Below are 18,548 nucleotides of genomic sequence, written 5' to 3'. Positions count from 1 at the left end.
TTTCCTGAAAACGTTGTTGTAATGGAAAATAAATTGGGAAAAAGATGATTGTTTTGTGAATGTGAGTAATGCATGCTAGACATTCACATTAGGGGCCGACCGAGCGCCTCTTTGGTCAGATTCTAGACATGCCAGATTTATATATCTAAAATACAAATACAACCGTAATTGGAAGTCCATTTGCCCCTAAATTTCTCTAACAACCTCCTGTGTCTAATCAGAGGAAATAGAATTGCTATTAACTGTTATTTTTATTGCTTTAAGTATTTTTCCATTAAATGGAGACAGCCATTTTGTATTAAGACGCATTGTTTAACCATTTCCTCCAATTACATGGCTAATCTGTTCTGTGGTTAGTTCAGTCCAAAGAAGGGAATTAAATAATTGCCAAACTGAGAAGAAAGTAGACACTGAGCTGGCCTACTGGGATGATCCAGCACTAAAAATCCTGAAAATGAACACACGGCACAAAGTGATGTCCAAATGCTGCCACAGAAAAGGAAAACCGCTTTGCAGCAACAGCAAAAGCAACATGACCCCATCTCATTATCAGTATGATCACCTCAGAATGAACCATGGTACACATTTCACATCTCAGGAATGTTGCAAGTTTAATACGCACGTCTGTCTATATGACCCATAAGTCTCAATATAAAATTCCCCATTCATTATTCACTTATTTTGCACCTCACATACTAGGTCGATGCTCGTTCGTACATTGTATAATTCACACAGCTTTCAGAAAAATAGGTGCTTGGTTGAGTTTTTCTCATATGTTCATCCATCTAGGGCTGCTTTGAGAAAGTAGAGGAATGGCTTGATGACAACAAGCACCTGCTGGGAACCGTAGGAATGGTCATCTTGGTAGTGCAGGTAAGAGGTTTATTGATGTTTTGGTGCTAACTTTGTCTCTGTCTGCCTATGTTGCAACATATCTGCATCAATTGGCCTCCATCTCCTTCCGGGCAAGTTATAAGGTTCGTCCTCAGTGGGCGTTCTGGCTGCCGACTTCTTGAAAAACGCTGCTGACGCTATTTATTTATTTATTTATTTATTTTTCACACTGCGAGATTCGAGGCACCTTGACTTAGCTCCAAGCAGGCAGTGAGGAGCCATCAGAAGACAAACAAACAAAGTGTATAAAGAAATCTCAGGTGTACATGTTGAAGGCGCTATATACAAATACATGTGATTATAAATACATCTGTGAGACTGTGTCTCTCATTAAAGTTGGTTGAACAAATAGTTGCTTGTAGAAAGGAACTATTCAACCTGGAAACTTTGACTACCACCCTAAGGGTACATTTACCCAACAAAAATCAAGTAAAAACAATGTCTGTCTTTTGAGTTTTTGAAAAGGTTTGCATAAAGACAATAATCTTGCCAAAACAACACCATTCATAAAGCGCTAAAGACAACAGAAAGTGATGCATTTGAAATAAAACAATCAAGATGAGATTGATGTGTTCAGAGGCTGCACAAAAATGTGGCATTTGTCATTCAGGATTTACAGACCCAGTCAAGAAATGTATCAACAATTATGGCAAACCCGGTTAACCAATAACCTGAAACATAGGGTTCTAGACAAGCACATCATATCCCACCAGACATACTCTGAATTTCCTCATGCTTCCCAATATTCAAGTGGATTAAATCAGTATTTTTATATTTTAACATACCACTATTCATATTTGTGTAGATCAGGGGTGTCAAACTCAAATTAACGGTGGGCCACAATTTAAAATTGGGACAACGTCGCCGGCCAAACTCAGTATTTAATGAAAAATCACCGCGATGTGCATGTTTCCCTTCTCTGCAGAAATGTAGCGTTAAAGTTAATCATCTGACAACAAACTTAAATTTTGCTTAAACACTGAATCTGGAATAAACACACTTTAATATTATAAACACGATGCGTCGATTTTGCGATAAAAGACATCAGTGGTATTTGTTTGTTGTTTTGTATTTCAATAGATAATATTAATTTTTCTGTCTCTCCAACTCTTTTTTCAAAAGCCAACAACAAAACAACCCAAATCCATCTTTCGTTTGGCCATTTTTGGGAAGGGGAAGTGTAAATTTGAGACTGGGAGCATAGTTGCTAACGACTGCCACAGAAAGGGAAGGGGCGCTCGCCGGTCTAGACTGATGGCCCAACACACGAGCAAAGCATTCTGCGATTTGTAATATTAGTGACGCATGTGCTATACACGGGCGGGCCAGCTCGAATACACATTTGATGTGGTCTTGCGGGCCAAATCTAATTACATTGTGGGCCAAATTTGGCCCCCGGGCCTGAGTTTGCATAGATAGGGCATAGATGATGTTGTCGCTGGTAAGTATGTCTTTAAATAGTAAATAGTCGCTACCTGTGCTCAGCATTATATGCCAGCTTTACCTCACATTTGGGAAAAGATCACAAGCTCCTGCTACATCCGTCTTCCATTTGACACTATCTCCCCTGTGCACGTCACGTCTCTTCCAAACACGCACACAGACACTATGCGCCAGCAGGAAACTGACAGATATCGGTCCTTTTTGTTGACTGACAAAGACTCAAACGGCAGATTGGCTTGTCTGACATTAGTTTTAGTGTCTGTCCATAGACACATTCAGTTGGGGCCTCCTAGTGTTCAGCTTTCATATTAGTGGAGACTATGACTGCTAGAAAATGTTTCAGCGCTTTAGGAAATAGCCTGATCGAAAAACTCCATCATTAATACAGTTCATGCAGCCTGTGAACTGTTACTACACACTGGGTTGTTCCCTTTCCGAACAAAGTTTGATAAAAGTTTTCCAACATTTCATGATACACATTTAATAGCAAAGCAAAGCAAGTTGATTTATATAGTGCATTTCATACACAAGGTAACTCAATGTGCTTCACGATTAAAAGCATTTAAAAAGAAAGACACGGGAACACAAAAAAAGGATATATTCGGGCAGGGCTATGGACCGGCGACCCTCCAGTTGCAGGGTGTACATTTACCCTGTGCAGCACGCCGTAATCTGTACTTGAGTATTTCTTTTTCTGCTGTCTTTTTACTCTTACGATGTAAAAAAAAAAAAAAAGAGTTAAAAGTCTATCACGGTTGAGATCTTGATTGAATGATTGAGATCTCGGGGACTCGTCAAAAAATCAAACAAGTGCATATTGATAAAAGAGGCAAACAATATTGTGAATGATTGTTTTTTTTTTCCTGTGGGCCAAGTTATCAAAATGGGTATTGTATATGTTTGACATGCATCCATTTCTGTACCGCTTCTGCTCACTAGGGTCGCGGGTGAGCTGGCGCCGAATTCAGCTATCTTTGGGCGAGAGGCGGGGTACACCCTGAACTGATCGCCAGCCAATCGCAGGGCACATATAAACAAACAACCATTCGCACTCACATTCGCACCTACGGGCAATTTAGAGTATTCAATTAACTTACCATGTGTGTTCTGGGGATGTGGGAGGAAACCGGAGTACCCGGAGAAAACCCAGGCAGGCATGCAAACTCCACACAGGCGAGCCCGGATTTGAACCGGGTCCTCAGAACTGTGAGGCAGATGTGCTAACCAGTCATTCACACCGTTCCGCTATATGATTGACAGCAAAAAAAAAATAATTGATGTAGAATCTGTACATTTCAGAATCTGCAACATTTACTTAAGTAAATGAGTTAACTCTTGACTTCTACTTTTACCAGTCTTTTTTGCACAGGTATCTGTTCTTCTGCTCAAGGGCAGAATATGAATACTATTGCCACATCTGGAGCTAAATGTGCTATAATTACCACTATAAATGCCCGATCTGTTTTCACAGATTGTTCATTAACAAAGTCATTTTCCTTAACAGTTTAACTATTAATCACTTTTACGTCACAGCGTTGTGTACTAAGATGTACTCCCTACTTTAACAGATAAAGGTATTAGGATGAGCCTTTCAAATGTGTTTGATGTACAAATAGGATGGAAAATGGCAACTTCAAAGAGACAGCGGCCCGCCTAATAGTGCATCTCCATTTACTTCTTTGACTTAATGCTGGTGCCCACCGTTTTCTCTCAGAAATTCTCGAATCTCCATTTGCAGGCGAGTGAATGAAAATGTGTTGATGCTTCACATAGGGATTTACTGTACAGCAAAATGCGTACGGGCCACAACACATCAACGTAAAAAACGAAACACCCCACATGTGCTCACATACGGTACATCACACAAACATGTTTTACATACTGTCTCCCGCTCTGTTCTTCTACAGCTTCTGGGCATGGCGTTCTCCATGACACTCTTCCATCACATCCACAGAACAGGGAAGAAGTACGATGCCTAGCCCCAGGAGAAGAGAACCCCCTATTCTGGATGGGAAGGAACTCTGATTAAATGTGCCCCCTCCACCCCACGACCGCTGCCACTACATTACAACCATCCTTTGACTCTGTTCCCAGACTGTGTGCAGATTCCATGTGTTGCCGCTCTGGGCTCTCCTTTCACCACTCATTTTTGCCCAAGAGTAACACAACTGGAAGAGGAGAAGGGACTAGTAATTTGGCACAGAAGAGAATCCTGTTGGTTGTCACTCCTTCATTTTCTTTTTTCTTTCTTTTTTGCTCGGAATAACAATTTGCTGGAGAGAACTACATACAGACACTAAGACATTGAAGACTTTTGCAAATTCTCCCCACTCATTGGGGGGGGGGGGGGGGGGACACACAACATAAATCTCCTTCCCACTGATTTCTTGTGGAGTATTTGTCTTTCCTTTATGCTTATAAAAAAAAAAAAAAAATCAACCCCATTTTTCTTTGTAAATGGAAAAAAAAAAATCCAAAATGGCATGCTAGTTTTCTACTTCACCAGCTTACCTTCAAATCCTTTAGCCCGCATTTTTTTTCCAAATACTTTTTGTATGTGCGTGATATGCTCCTGTGGAATATAAGTTCAATGTAGTGTGTGTTGGATTTGATGTGAGGAGCATAGACATGTCAGGATGGTGTTTATTATGATCCATGAGTCATATATTTTCCTTTTGACAAGCATTTTTGGGTAAAGTGAGTGGGATTGAAGGAAGTTATTAAAGGGAGAGGAATCATTTTGTACTAAATTCCACTTTATTCTTGGGATAATGGTACAAATCTACGTGGGAAAACACACACACACACACACACACACACACACACACACACACAGATACCGGTATCAACGCAATTCCCACTGAGACAATATCAATTGTGTAAAATGGTTGCTTATTAAAGCTCCGCCAGGACTGTGAAGAGAAAGATCCTGGATGATGAAATTCTCCCTTTGAGAGCACACACTAAATTTGGTATATGTGTGTGTTTTATCACATTGTTCCACACTGCAAAGGTAATAAAAAGAAAAGCATAAAAACACAGAGAATCATGGACACTCGAGGCAAAAATAGTATTTATGCTGATATCATAAATTGTGCCGCTGGATACGGCAAAAGGTTTGCTTTTTCATAATCCATTGTCACACACTTGTCGCACCGTCATCAGTCTCACTTTGTCGGGAGGTAAACTCTCCTCCCCTTTATCTTTGAATTTCCTCACTACAAAGTAGCAATATGGGCACACAAAAGAGAGAAGAAAAAAAAGTGAAATCATGAAGGAAAGAAGTTGCAATGCTATGAGAAAAAAAAAATCTATTTTTGAGAAAAAAGATGTAATCTAATTTTGTGTGTGTGAATGTCAAAATTCCCATTGGAACATAAATGCAACAGTCACTGCCATAGTCATCCTAATTTGTATAAACAAACCCAACAAAAGAGGGGATTTCCTCCCATATTTCCCATGCCTAAATGAATCCCGACTTTCAGATAGCATCCCAGATGATGTTCCCACTCATGACACACCTCTGTCTTTTCCACCACTCCTATTCCCGTGCCTTGTGCTTCCTGGCGGTGGGACAGTAGGCCGATCAAAGCTGAGACGAACAGTTATAGCAACATGCCCTAAAGGAAACATCTATTTGGAACTGTTTATCACATATTCCCAAAGAAGCTTGACAATCGTCCTTAAAATACTTGGGGTTGTTCCTGTATGTGTGGTGCGGTGGCTTGAAGGGAAATGGCCCCAGGTGGGAAGCGCTCGAAAGGCCTGTTTCCACCGATCAGTGCGGATCGGTTTACTGCATTCACTTTGGTATGGAACACATTTCTGTTTTCGTCTCCATCGTCAAACAGGAAATAAGCAATCTGTAGTCTACCGCATTTGACACCCTTCCATTGAGGTGCAAGTTGCAGTGAACATTCTGGGGGAAACATAGAAGGCACTAATATGAAGGTCTGGCTTTTATTATTGTGCTAGTTTAATTAGGCCAGGGTATGAACAAAAGCACGAAAATATGTTACAAACACTTTTCCCCCCAAGATGATGTGTCATTTGTACTCTCAAAATGAACAATTTAGCTAACCCACCTGAATTCCACATCTTTAAAAACGCATTTGGGGATTTTCTCGACGTTCCCTTATCAGAATATGACGTTACTTTTCCCACTTTCCATTGGTTTTAATATCTAGGAGAACATTTGGCTGTTTTTGTTTACTTTGATGTACTTTTTAATCCTACTTATTCATTTTTTTCCCCCAGAATATTTTGCCATTAACAATAATGTTTAGCATCTTGAGGTTTTCATGGCCAAGCGCAAATCCTGTCGCCACTCAATAGCTCTATACGGCATACTGTACATCAATCAGCATTTCATATGATTTAAAATGCAAATGTATCTATCATTTTTGCTTTTTAAATATTTTTTTATTTGACAGTGTTGCGATAAAGTTGCATTAAAAGATTACCTCGCACACATTATAACTCCTCTTACCGACAGTTTTGCATGCCTTCCTGTTGTCTCATGTTCTCAATCAAACTCAGAGGCCATTTACTCAAGAGGATATGCGTCTTCGAAACTAATGAGGAAAGAGTTAGACTTAAATTGATTTTTATTTGCAAAATGTACAAACTTCCAATAGATGGCCACGTTTCCCAAGTAAAAGAATTCGACTGACATGCAAGCGACCCTGCTGGCACCGATGCACTTCGTGGTCCATATACTCCAACTCGACTGCTCATGTCCATAGGGTGGAACATGACAGCTGCTGATGTACAGCGCAGGCACGAACGGCCACGGCTCCTCCGCTTGGCCGCTTGCGCAAACTCTCGGCACATCCCTTATTTACAGTCGTACTCTGCAGACAGGCGGCACTACACGCAGTAGAAAGACTGCCGTGGGGGCCATCCCGAACCCCGGAGAGATTGGAAACAGCTGTGACAGTTCAGTCACTCAGACGGCATGTTAGCCTGACTGGATGCAAGATGTTGAATGCATATTGCAGTACTGCCCGTACATCCATTTTCTATACCGCTTGTTCATGTGGGCGAGCTGGAGCCTATCCTGCTGACTCCGGGGCGAGGGGCTCGGTGCACCCGGGAATGGTAACCGGCCGATGGAAAGGCAAATCATTCACACTCACATTCGCACCTCTGGACAGTTTAGACTCTTCATTTAACCTAACATGCATGTTTTTGGAGAAGGACAACCTATCCAAGAAAGGCGAGAATATGCAAAATCCATACAGAAAGACTGGAGGCAAAATTCCAACCCAGAACCTCAAGACTCTGAGGCATGAGTGTTACAAGTACTAAACACTGTGCTACCTTGTACTTGTGTTACATGAAGTTAATAGTGGGATATAGAAGTAAAAACAAAATGCATTTAGCGCCACACATTTGCTCCACGACCGCAAAAGTGCAGATCTGAAATGCTCATGTCAGCATGAACTCCCTCTCAACTCTTCATGGCTTTGTCAAGGCTCCTACTCAATTCATGGATGAATGCTGTTTCAACAAAACATGTTTGATATCTGTTATTTTTGTGCGTCGGCTGTCGCTGTTCTGCTTTTTTCTTTTTTTTTTCTTTTCTTTTCTTTTCTTGAAGGCTCTCCCTACTGCCTCTCTCTTTTCCCCACTCACAATGAAGACCCATTGTGACAACATGACATCATTAAGTGTTTGTTTGCTAAGGGATTAGTCCAATTTAATGTTCCTCTCTACAAGGTGTAAAAAATCTTTGCTCTGTCTTAACACAGCCTCTGGCACAACAAACAATTACATCTAAGTTGATAGATGTGGAACTGTGTCATGTCGCACTGCAAATCCCACAAAGTCGAATTTGACGGCATAATCAGCAGCTTCTGCCTTATAAAGGAAAATGCAAGAGGCCCCATATTAAATAGCATTCAGTTCATTAAATCAGCTTTTTACATGAGCCGTAAATGTAAATATGATTGCCATTCCGAGGTACAGTAGAAGCAAAGAACACACACTGCACCTACACCTACACTTTTTAAGTGTCATTTCTGTGATGCTACTGGCTCACACTCAGTACACGTGCATTTCATTGCTGTCAAAATGTCAATCCAAACATAGACACTTTTAATTGGACAGTAACAATTAACAGTGAACCTGGAAAGCCAAGGTCAGAAGCTAACGTAAATAAAAATCAAGGAAATATAAAGGTTTTAGTCGTGAAATGATTCAAAACAAGGGCAAATTTTGAATCCAAGTGAAGTTCCCTCAGATGGTTTGGTATCTTGGTATCTCTTGGACATTAAGAAATAGCAATTTTATGAAAGTTCCATGTTCCAAATTATTCATGATACCCTTTTCTCAATGTAATTGTCTGATAACATCAGAAGTATAAATAACGGAACAATATAAATAACAATGAAAATGGCCAATATATTTTATTACCATCTCTAACACGCAAATTCTATACACTCACTGCACTAACGTCACATTAAGGCCGAGAGATGCTGAGAAGGTTTACTATTTATAGAACACTACTATTTTATAGAACACACAAAGGTTGTTATGGAAATGACATGATTTTTGAAAATGTCCTTTTAGGGTTACATATTTTAGTTTCTTTGAAACGACTGAATGCATCCGGTAACGATGCCTAAGTTCCATCCATGAATCCATCCATTTTCTGAGCCGCTTCTCCCCACTAGGGTCGCGGGCGTGCTGGAGCATACCCCAGCTATCATCGGGCAGGAGGCGGGGTACACCCTGAACTGGTCGCCAGCCGATCGCAGGGCACATATAGACAAACAGCCATTCGTACTCACATTCACACCTACGGGTAATTTAGAGTCTTCTCATTTTAAAATGCAAAACAACGCACTAATTCTTCATTTCCTTATGTGTGACAGCTGTTTTGTATTTCTCAAGAATAGGAGCAATGTACATTTATGTAAATGTGTTTTTATTAGTATTTTTTTTTTTTCAAATGTCATACCTGACTGCCTAAGCATCTTGCAGTTTTTGTTTTCTAGAAAAAAAAAAGAACTATTCCCTCTCACCTGTGGAAAGGGTTTGACACCCACTAAGCCACAAAGATGGCGCAAGAACGCACATGCAGTAACTTGCTTTTGTCTGCTGTGGAGCTTCTTTTTTTTTTTGCCACTCCTAATTCTCCAACCCCCTGTGCTTAAACTGAAAATCTGAGATGTGTGCTCTAAAAATGGTGTGTTTGATGTTGGGCACTATCTGATACCTGCCAGCAGTGTTTGTCCTGTGGAGTCATTTTTCCGCTACATGTGAAAGCACTCTGAATAAGTGGTGAATTTACCTTGGCTTTCTTCTCAAAATCAGCTATTTTTTAAATAAAGGAAACTGCCACGAAACTCCCCAATGACACGCAGTCAATTCCCTTTATTTTTAAAGAGACGTTTAATGTACATTTTATAGTATAACCAATGCTGAAAGAAGTGTGCTTGAATTTTCAGTTTTGTTTTTTGTCGAGGGTGGTCAGAAAAGTACATTGCTTCATTCACAAGAGAACATGCTCCAGCAGATTCCATGACGAGTCCGTGATGAAAAACAATTGAATACTGCACATCCATCCAGCCATCCATTTTCTGTACCGCTTATCCTCACGAGGGCCCATCCCAACTGACTTTGCCCGAGAGGCAGGGTACACCCTGAACTGGTCGCCAGCCATTCGCAGGGCACATATAGACAAATGTGAAAAACAAATTGTCCGCCGACCACAGGTACGCACAAGGGACAAGAGGTGGGCCACCAGCCGGGTGACTATAAACCAACGTAGTGTATGATAAAGCTTTTGAAAACCGCGAGGTGAATAAAACGTGCGAGAGAAACTGTCAATAGTTCATTCAATAGCTAACGTACAAATACGTTCTCTAACCACTGCGGTTTTACAGTACATGTTGATGTAGAGAAACACACATACGTTTCCAGGTTCCCCCTAAACCATTCAAATAATCTACATAATAAAGTCAATATATTATTGTGTTTTAAAACAATACTTAACTATATTTATAATGTACCTGTGGATGAAGAAAAAGCGAAGCTTGCGGCCAAAATGTACACGGGCGGTGTACGTACGTACGTTTGTGCCTCACCAGCCATTCAGCTAAGCGTGCATCTTCTAAAATACTGTATTGCTCCCACCTCCTGATTCTGTAGAAACCCGCTTCTTATACCTATTCATCTCTCTTTTTATGGTTTCATAAATGTGATAGAGTACAAAATTCTGTTTGTGCAGCATCAAACGCGCGTCCACATACCCAATGGCTCAATGTGTGGCGTGGGGGAGGGAGGGGGGGAGAGGGGGTCACTTTGTGGACGACCTTTTTGGAGGATGTTTTCCACCTGTTGTCCTGCACTTCTTCCTTTTATAATCAAGTGGATAACAGTTCTCGCCAACCACATCGCTGGGTCAATCGCAAGTTAACTGTTAACACACTTTAAAAGAGGTGACATCAACAAAAGCAATAAATACAGATCAGTAATGACGAGAGAAGTGCTGGGTCATGACCACGCGACCACCCACACGGCTGCTGGCAGCCGACGGCTCCTTGAAAAAAGGGAGATTTGCAATTTTTACTCTTGTCTTCGTTTACACAGTAATTATTGTATGACTATTTTATGCTACAGAAACGCAAAATAATATTTTTGGGTGAGCGGAAAAATGCCTCATTTCCCAGCCGTCATTTCCTTCTCCGTCATTTTTGGTGCGTCAGCAACTGGGCCAGTGTGGGAAATGAATCAGGCATTCACTTTATATATATATATGATTGAAGAATACAGCAAAATGTTAGAGGTGACAGACTTACTCAGCATTTTGTCATCTTCTCTACTACTCTCTGCTTGGGTGATTTATTTTTATTTTTTTTAACCCAAAAAAAAAACTGTAGTGGATTCCAGCTTTAAGTCAGTGGGAGAATCCGCATGTGCTGAGCCAGAAGAGCAGAGGTGGTCCTGGACCAAAGGGCAACCTGTGCGAGGGACATCAATTGCGCCCCCTTGGCCGTTTGTCACCAGGTGGGCGGGGTTGGGGGCGGACACTTCCCTCGGGATTCTAGTCGAGGCGCCCTATGCGACGCCCTTTGCGTACGCCACCCTGGAACATCGATCATCAATGTGGGTGGGTGGGGTGCTGTTTATTTTCAAGACAGCTGTTAGAAGAGTAGGTGCCATGTCGATCGCGTACATCTGGCTGCTCATCATCGGGGTTGGGGGGGGGGGGGGGGGGGGGGGGGGGGGGGGGGGGGGGGGGGGGGGTCAGTGGCAACCCCCCACAGGATGCTAGCCTGGTCAATATCAGAAACCGCCACTGCAGAAGAGCACACAGCTGCGTGCCTTTCCCCTCTAAAGAGAATGCTAGACTATGTGAGAAACTAATCAAGAACAGAATATTCACACCATTGGACAATAAAGTTGTTTTTCTCTCCAGAGCGTACCAGAATCTGCTCAGCACACATAATCGCAGCATGTTTAAATGATCAAACAGATGTTTCTTTTGTAATTATAATTTTTTTTTATTTCATGTGAATTTCAAAGACATTGAATTCATTAGAAATGTTGTCAGGTATTATTTTATTGCATTTTAATCAAATAAGAATGTTTTTCTCTTCAAATACAAACAAGTCTGCCAACAGATTCAGACTGTCAAAACAGATCAATGAAGCATTTCCATCATCTGTGGACTAGTGACGCTAATAACATAACAATGTGCTTTCTTCATGGTGAATGCCTTTATCTGTGCTGAAGAAGCTGTATACTGTAGACACACGTCCTTCTTTGTAACACGAGTTCACCAGGTTGTTCAATTGCCTAACGCAGCTGCCATGAATACAAAATATGGAGAGAGGGAAATCCAGTCATCGCTCTGCTAAGAGACATTCACAAAGAAGCTTTGCATTGATATTTTTGTGAAGTGGAAGGAAACTGTTAATTCAACTCGTCTTTGTCGCCTATCCGTCGTTATTCTTTTCTGTAATTATCGTGGGCAGAATAGGGTAAGATGGGTCAGTGGGTAAATTGCCCCGCCAACAACTTTTTTTTTTTTTTTTTTTAATTGAGCGTGCAACTAAATATTTAGGGAGAGGAGTCATGACATCTGTGAAGGCAAGAGCCACATGGCAGAAGCAGTTTGACATTTATGTCCAAATAAATGTTTTGCACTCATGAAAGTAAATTGAATCCATCATAAGGTTCATGACAATTGCGTAAAGACGACAGCATAGCAACAAAAAAAAAGAAAAGAAATCTAACACGCCTCATTAGTGTCGCAGTCGCAGTTGCAGGTGAGCTAGAGGCTATCCCAGCTGATTTCGGGGTACGCCTTGGACTGGTCGCTACTCAATGGTTGTGCACGTTAAGACACTCAAATTGGCCAGTGTACAGGTTTTTGGAAAATAGGAGGAAGTCCGAGTAACCAGAGAAAACCACGGCTTGGCTTAAGCTCAGGGAGAACATGCATACTCCACGCAGGGCCTGAGCTGAGATTTGAACCAAGAGCCCTTTGACTGTGAGGCAGACATGCCAACCACTTGTCCACCGTGCCACACAGAAACTCTTGACTACATCAAAATTGGGATAGCTTTTTTTTAAGGTAGCATATTGTTCTATTGCTCATTGCATGAAAAAGGCTGCTATTTTCTCTCCCAGACCGAAACCCCCAAATCAATAATACTAAAAGATGAAACATCTGAAGGAAGAAAGAATTTTGATGCCAACGTGGACAAAAGGCCATTTAGCTGCAGTCTCTCACAAAAACTGTATGTTTACCTTCAGATCTCTATGGATGTTTCTGGACCACGCCAGCATGATATGGTCGTGTCAGTGCCCCCCTTCCCCCTTTTTTAGACAGCCTAAAACCCAGACCCCCTCCTCACGGACTCACATGGCGGTCAAGTATCTGCATCGCGGATCTGATTGCTCTTTTGGAACTAAACTCACTGTGCTTCCATGTGGCTGACCAGAAGAGCAGAAATAAGCAATGGACAGGAAACATCATCTGGATCGAGGAGAGACGTTCTCCTTCGTCAACCCCTGGATTCGATATTTTCTCTTCTTTTTCAGCTTCTTATTTTGGGTGAGTAGAGACGCACTGTTCAATTGGCACAGGTCAGTGCAAACAAAAACAAAACAAACAACTGAGAGATTTTGTAAAATGCTGGGCGCCGCATAGTCCTGAGAACATCAGCCAGCAGGGAGCTGGAGCTTTATAAAATAGCCAACAGAAAAGATTCAACTAATAAATCCAGGGAGCAAATTCTATTCATAATATATGAAGAAGTATAATTTTGATTGTGTCTGAGTTAGCAAGCATCAGGGACACCACCTCCCCCGCCCGCTGTTGCCTGTTTTCCTTTTTTGCTTGGTCATCTATCATTGTGGCAAATGCTGAGTGGTTTGTTTTCATTTTTTATCAAGCCATTGTCACAACAATACAAAGCACATGTCCCTAAACCAATGATTTACATTGTTATTTGTTGCATGGTTTTCTAACTGCATTCCTGAACATTACATTTGCATATACTGGATATTCAACATTGCTATAAATGTTATTTATTAGTGTTCATTCAGCGGTCGCTGTCATCACAGCTCAGTTTGGTGATTTTGTGGCTTTCTGTGGAAACAATCAAAGGCATTGAAAACAATTCCACACCATCGATATTTTGTTGAACTTTATTTCATATTCATTCTAGATGTCAAATGGAAAAAATTTAAATACTACAAACCATATTTCTTCCTGTCCAAGCAATGAAATCCCAAAATGTATCTGAAAAGAAGTGAAATCAAAGACAGACAGTGAGATCGAATTGCCTGGGGCTGTGAGCAAAATGTCTTTCCATTCAAATGCGCAACCCAACTGTGATTACATAGACTAAATTTAGCCTTCTGATGTCAAGAAACGCCAACAAGCTTCCAAATGACAGTCAGTCGAGATGAAAACATCAACAGATGACAGAATCCAAGTTGCAGGTACGGAGCGACACTAATTTAAATTATGATGATTAATATTATAGTCATTACACGCTGCTCTATATTTGTGTTGAAGACCACACAGCGAACCGATCACACACATGTAAGCATGCGAGAAGAGATGTGAGCTTTCGGTGCCTTGCCCAAGGGCAACTTGACAGTAGCCAGGAAGCTGACTTGCATCTCTCCAACCACTAGTTGCCACGTTCGACATTCGTCTGCAACAGCACACCAACCGTGAGTTACTATGACCTCACGCTACAAATTGCCCTCCAGTTCTTGAGTCTGTCAAGGATAAAAGTGTCCTTTGCAGCAATCTGTTCCTCTTTCCATTCCAAATGTTCCTCAGCCAAACTCTGCTCTTTTCCGCCATACTTTCAGTTCTGCTGCAGTCCACTGACGCAGCAAACTAGTTGATTCAGAACTAAATTGTCCCTTTATTTCAATGAACTCTATTATGCCCCTTTTGCTTTGCAATATAATCAATCACTTTCTGCATGACTAACAACATTTTTAAGGGGGGCAATGGTCCACCTGGATCCTTCTAAATGAGCGCACCTGCATCCCATTGCTGGCGTCCTGGTGCCAGTCACAGAAACAGTTCTGCTCATACTGTGTTAGAAGCAGTTCGGCAATAACTGCAACAGCAGCGGGCACGCGGCTTGGCTGTGTTGACTCTGTTAATCGGACATGAGCTCGGAAGTGAACACCGTGGCTGTAATCCATCAGTCCTTTTGTCTTCATGTCCCCGCGGCTCTGTTCTGCTCTCGCTTTCCCCGTCCCGCACAATTCACCTGATTCATCTCTTTGACAAGCCTGAAAAACCCAGCACGCATGTATTCACCACGCACGTGTGTTGTTGATACTCCGAGACAGGCCGCTGGTGGCCGCACTCCTACACAATCAACAATATATAAGAAAAATAAAAGAAAGACAACTGACTGAAAAAAAAAATCTTTCAAACACCACAGTGTACAAAACAAGAACATTTTCTTGTGTTTGCTGCTGTCTTGTTGGAGAAGTCTCCCCCAGAAGACATTGCAAACACTTGGGCAGAATACAAAATATATTAAATAAAAACCTTTCTTGAAATGAAATGATGCCTCAGACTACATGTCAGTATAGTTAGAAAATAACATCCATCCAACCATTTTCCGTACCGCTTATCCTCAAGCGGGTCGCGGGCGCGCTGGAGCCTATCCCAGCTGACTCTGGGCGAGAGGCAGGGGGTACACCCTGAACTGGTCGCCAGCCAATCGCAGGGCACATAGAAACAAACAATCATTCGCACTCACATTCACACCTACGGGAAATGTAGTCTTCAATTAAGCTATGTTTTTTGTGGGGGGATGTGAGTTTTTTTGGGAGGATGTGAGTGGAAACCGGAGTACCTGGAGAAAAACCTTGCAAGCACGGGGAGAACATGCAAACTCCACACAGCCGAGACCGGAAAATGAGTGTTGACAACTCAGTCACGAGGAAGCTCTATTTTTCTCATTTTCTCTTGTCTTAATGTTTTGAATTGCGGCTTATGTTTTTGGTGAAAAATAGCATCCTGAGCAGATAATAACATCCCACTGCAGCAGCTCTTGACAGGTTTCACATTTTGTGTGTCTGTTCCCTCCATTGTGTTTGGACCCAGTGTGGGCAGCCCACACCTCATTTGTGATTCCTGCTCTGCACTGAGCTTTTTCTTTTGACTATAAGGTTTTCTTGTTTGGCCTTGGCCTTAAGCACAGTGAATGCCAAGCCACACACCCGTGCTTTCACCTCCTTCTCATCTCTGTAACTGTTGATGATGACAGCTTAAGAAACACACATTTGCCTTTTGTTCCCAGACAATGGGGGATGTACAAATTCAGCTCTGTTAAGACATTTATATGAGAAATGTTGTTGTTTTTTCGGACTAAGGTCAAATGGTACTTGTCGGATTTAACATGCCCACATAATACTGCGAGGTAAAGAAAGTGACTTTTCATAAAATGCGCTTTTTATAGTCATTGAATATATACAGTTCACAATCCAATCTAATCACATAGGGGCGGCTGTTCAGGTTTTAGACATATATGTTTTAACAAGACCTCAGAACAGCGTGAAAACACATCAAATGAATTCCCTGGTCGGATATTTTCTGTTGTTAGTTTTATCACGTCCAGCTACCACAGGCTAAATGAAAACTGCAGTACTCTCTCTTAGTCTGTGCTTAAAACATCCAATATCTCACCGCAATGGTGAAAGTCACACAAGCAGCACAAACCATTCCCTATTTATTATAAAACTTGACATCTTACCACTTAGCTTGGGAGTGAATTGGGCTCATAAAAGCCCCCAAAAGCCAAAATTGCATATGTGTAACGCCCAATTGGCCGTTAGACACAAACTATGACAATGAGCACTATTTACATTGACAGACATTTTTAATGCAAATTATTTTTGAAACTGACATAACAAATAAAGGGAACAAAAGCTCCACAAAGAGATTGAAAGAGTTTTTGAACACCTTTCAATTTTTGAGTGCTGCGATTATCCACTTTGCTGCTATAAAAACACAGATATTCCCATTGTGCTATGAATAAAGGCTTATTCTGTTCCATTCTATTCTAAACCAATGTAGCAGATAGCACATTTAAACGCACAGATGTGCTGGAAAAATTGAATTTCGAGAGAACACAGAATTGTTCTTGGCCGTGAACTGTTTGACAATGACCATCTATCCTACCAAACATACTGTAGGTGCACCTGACAAGTCTGAAGGTGTGATTTTTTTTCTTTTTTTTTTTTAAACTTCCATTCTAAAATGGATAATATTTTGTAAGTTTTCCTTGGGAATAACCAACAAATAGAATCTCTTTGCAGGAACTAAATTAACATAAACTAAATAATTATACCGTTGGACACTTGCATGTTGCGTAATCTGCATTTACACCGGTTTAAATTAACTAACACTACAATTTCTTACTGGAGCCGACAATATATTGCCCATCCATCAATCCAAACATACACTAACCCGCTACAACATTAGGTGAACCTGTACTTTAAAATGGACGAGCGGATGTGGTCCCGTCTTTCTGTGCATTTTTGCTTCTCGACACCTTCAACGAATGCTCTCAGATGTCAGAAAATAGTTTTCGATGTGACAAGTGACAAGTAGGCTTAGGTCAGCGAAATGCCAGAAGCAAAGAAACCTGCTATGTTGGGAAAAACGTCTGTAGTTTCTATCATCAGCGCTTGAGCGCCGGCAAAACTTCTCCTGGTTCTAACGTCCCAAAAATAGATTTTATAAAATGTCGTCAATACTGAGAAGGAATATGTCGCCGTCAAGAGTCTCCATGATAATGGCTAGCAAACACAAAAGAAAGTAGGGAAATTACATTTCACATCGTAATTTGTTTAGTTTCGTCCTTGAAGCTAAAGTCTTCATCTTACATTCCATTTTGGACAGTCGCATACTTCGAGCTTCGCGGGAACTTTTCTGTTCCAGCACAACGTCATGTTTGGATCGGTTTGGCCTCGGACCTCACAAATGTTCTTCTGGATAAATGGACAATATCTGTACACAGTCTTCCCAGAAGAGTCGCTGCTCAATATTTTCCTTCATTTCTACTCCCTATAGATGTCTCCAAAACCTTTGTCCACACATCGTGTGGAATTGTTGAGCTGTATTAAAAAGTGTCTTTCCTCTGCAGGTGTTCTCCTTGTTGATTGTTGCAATTGGTGTGTATGCTAAAGTCCAGAAAGCCACAGGTACAGTATTATTTTTACTTTACTGAGCCCTAAACTCCCTAACCTTTTTTACTCACAGTGATGAATTATTGTTGTTTTCCTCGTGAGTGTTGGGTCATTTGAATAACCTTGACTGAGTGACAGTTTGACAATGGGGGATTTACAAGGAGCCTTGTAATTCCGATTTGAATCGGGTTAGAAGCCCAAAACGAATGAAAATGTCCCATGTCACACCTCAAACGGAATAAACAGGCCGAATTTAAAAGGAATTTCATTCCGTTTCACAGGGTCGGAATATTTGTTTTGCCGAACCGATCAGATGTCAATTTTTGCCACGCGAACCATGAACCGTGCGCATGCTCTGTCTTGATGTAAATGCGCGGCGACATCATCGTTTACGCACATAGATTTGGCGGCTTCCAACCACAGCTCGTGTGCGACAGAAATCTTGAGTTTAACTACTCAAAACTTGTTTTTAATCAAGCTGATGCTTTAATAAAAATGTAAAAACAATCCCAAGTACT

General features: G+C 41.3%; 2 protein-coding genes across 4 annotated transcripts in view; both read left to right on the top strand.

The window, feature by feature from the left end:
* The window catches only part of tspan9a (tetraspanin 9a), a 215,714-nt gene extending 211,030 nt beyond the window's left edge, over nucleotides 1-4,684 (top strand). For both annotated transcript variants that reach the window (XM_061677556.1, XM_061677555.1), the window contains 2 exons: nucleotides 790-873; nucleotides 4,245-4,684. In XM_061677556.1, the coding sequence (XP_061533540.1) occupies nucleotides 790-873; nucleotides 4,245-4,316 (156 nt within the window). In that variant the 3' untranslated portion in view covers nucleotides 4,317-4,684. The remainder of the gene's footprint in view (nucleotides 1-789; nucleotides 874-4,244) is intronic.
* Nucleotides 4,685-13,312: 8,628 nt separating this feature from the next.
* Nucleotides 13,313-18,548, top strand: part of tspan33b (tetraspanin 33b) — a 19,690-nt gene continuing 14,454 nt past the window's right edge. For both annotated transcript variants that reach the window (XM_061676973.1, XM_061676974.1), the window contains exons 1-2: nucleotides 13,313-13,408; nucleotides 17,988-18,045. In XM_061676973.1, coding sequence (XP_061532957.1) covers nucleotides 13,313-13,408; nucleotides 17,988-18,045 — 154 coding nt within the window. The remainder of the gene's footprint in view (nucleotides 13,409-17,987; nucleotides 18,046-18,548) is intronic.

The sequence above is a fragment of the Phycodurus eques genome, chromosome 5 (genome assembly GCF_024500275.1).
Source record: "Phycodurus eques isolate BA_2022a chromosome 5, UOR_Pequ_1.1, whole genome shotgun sequence".
NCBI classification, from domain to species: domain Eukaryota; kingdom Metazoa; phylum Chordata; class Actinopteri; order Syngnathiformes; family Syngnathidae; genus Phycodurus; species Phycodurus eques.
The sequence above is the reverse complement of the archived record's forward strand: the minus strand, read 5'-3'. Positions and strand labels throughout refer to the sequence as shown.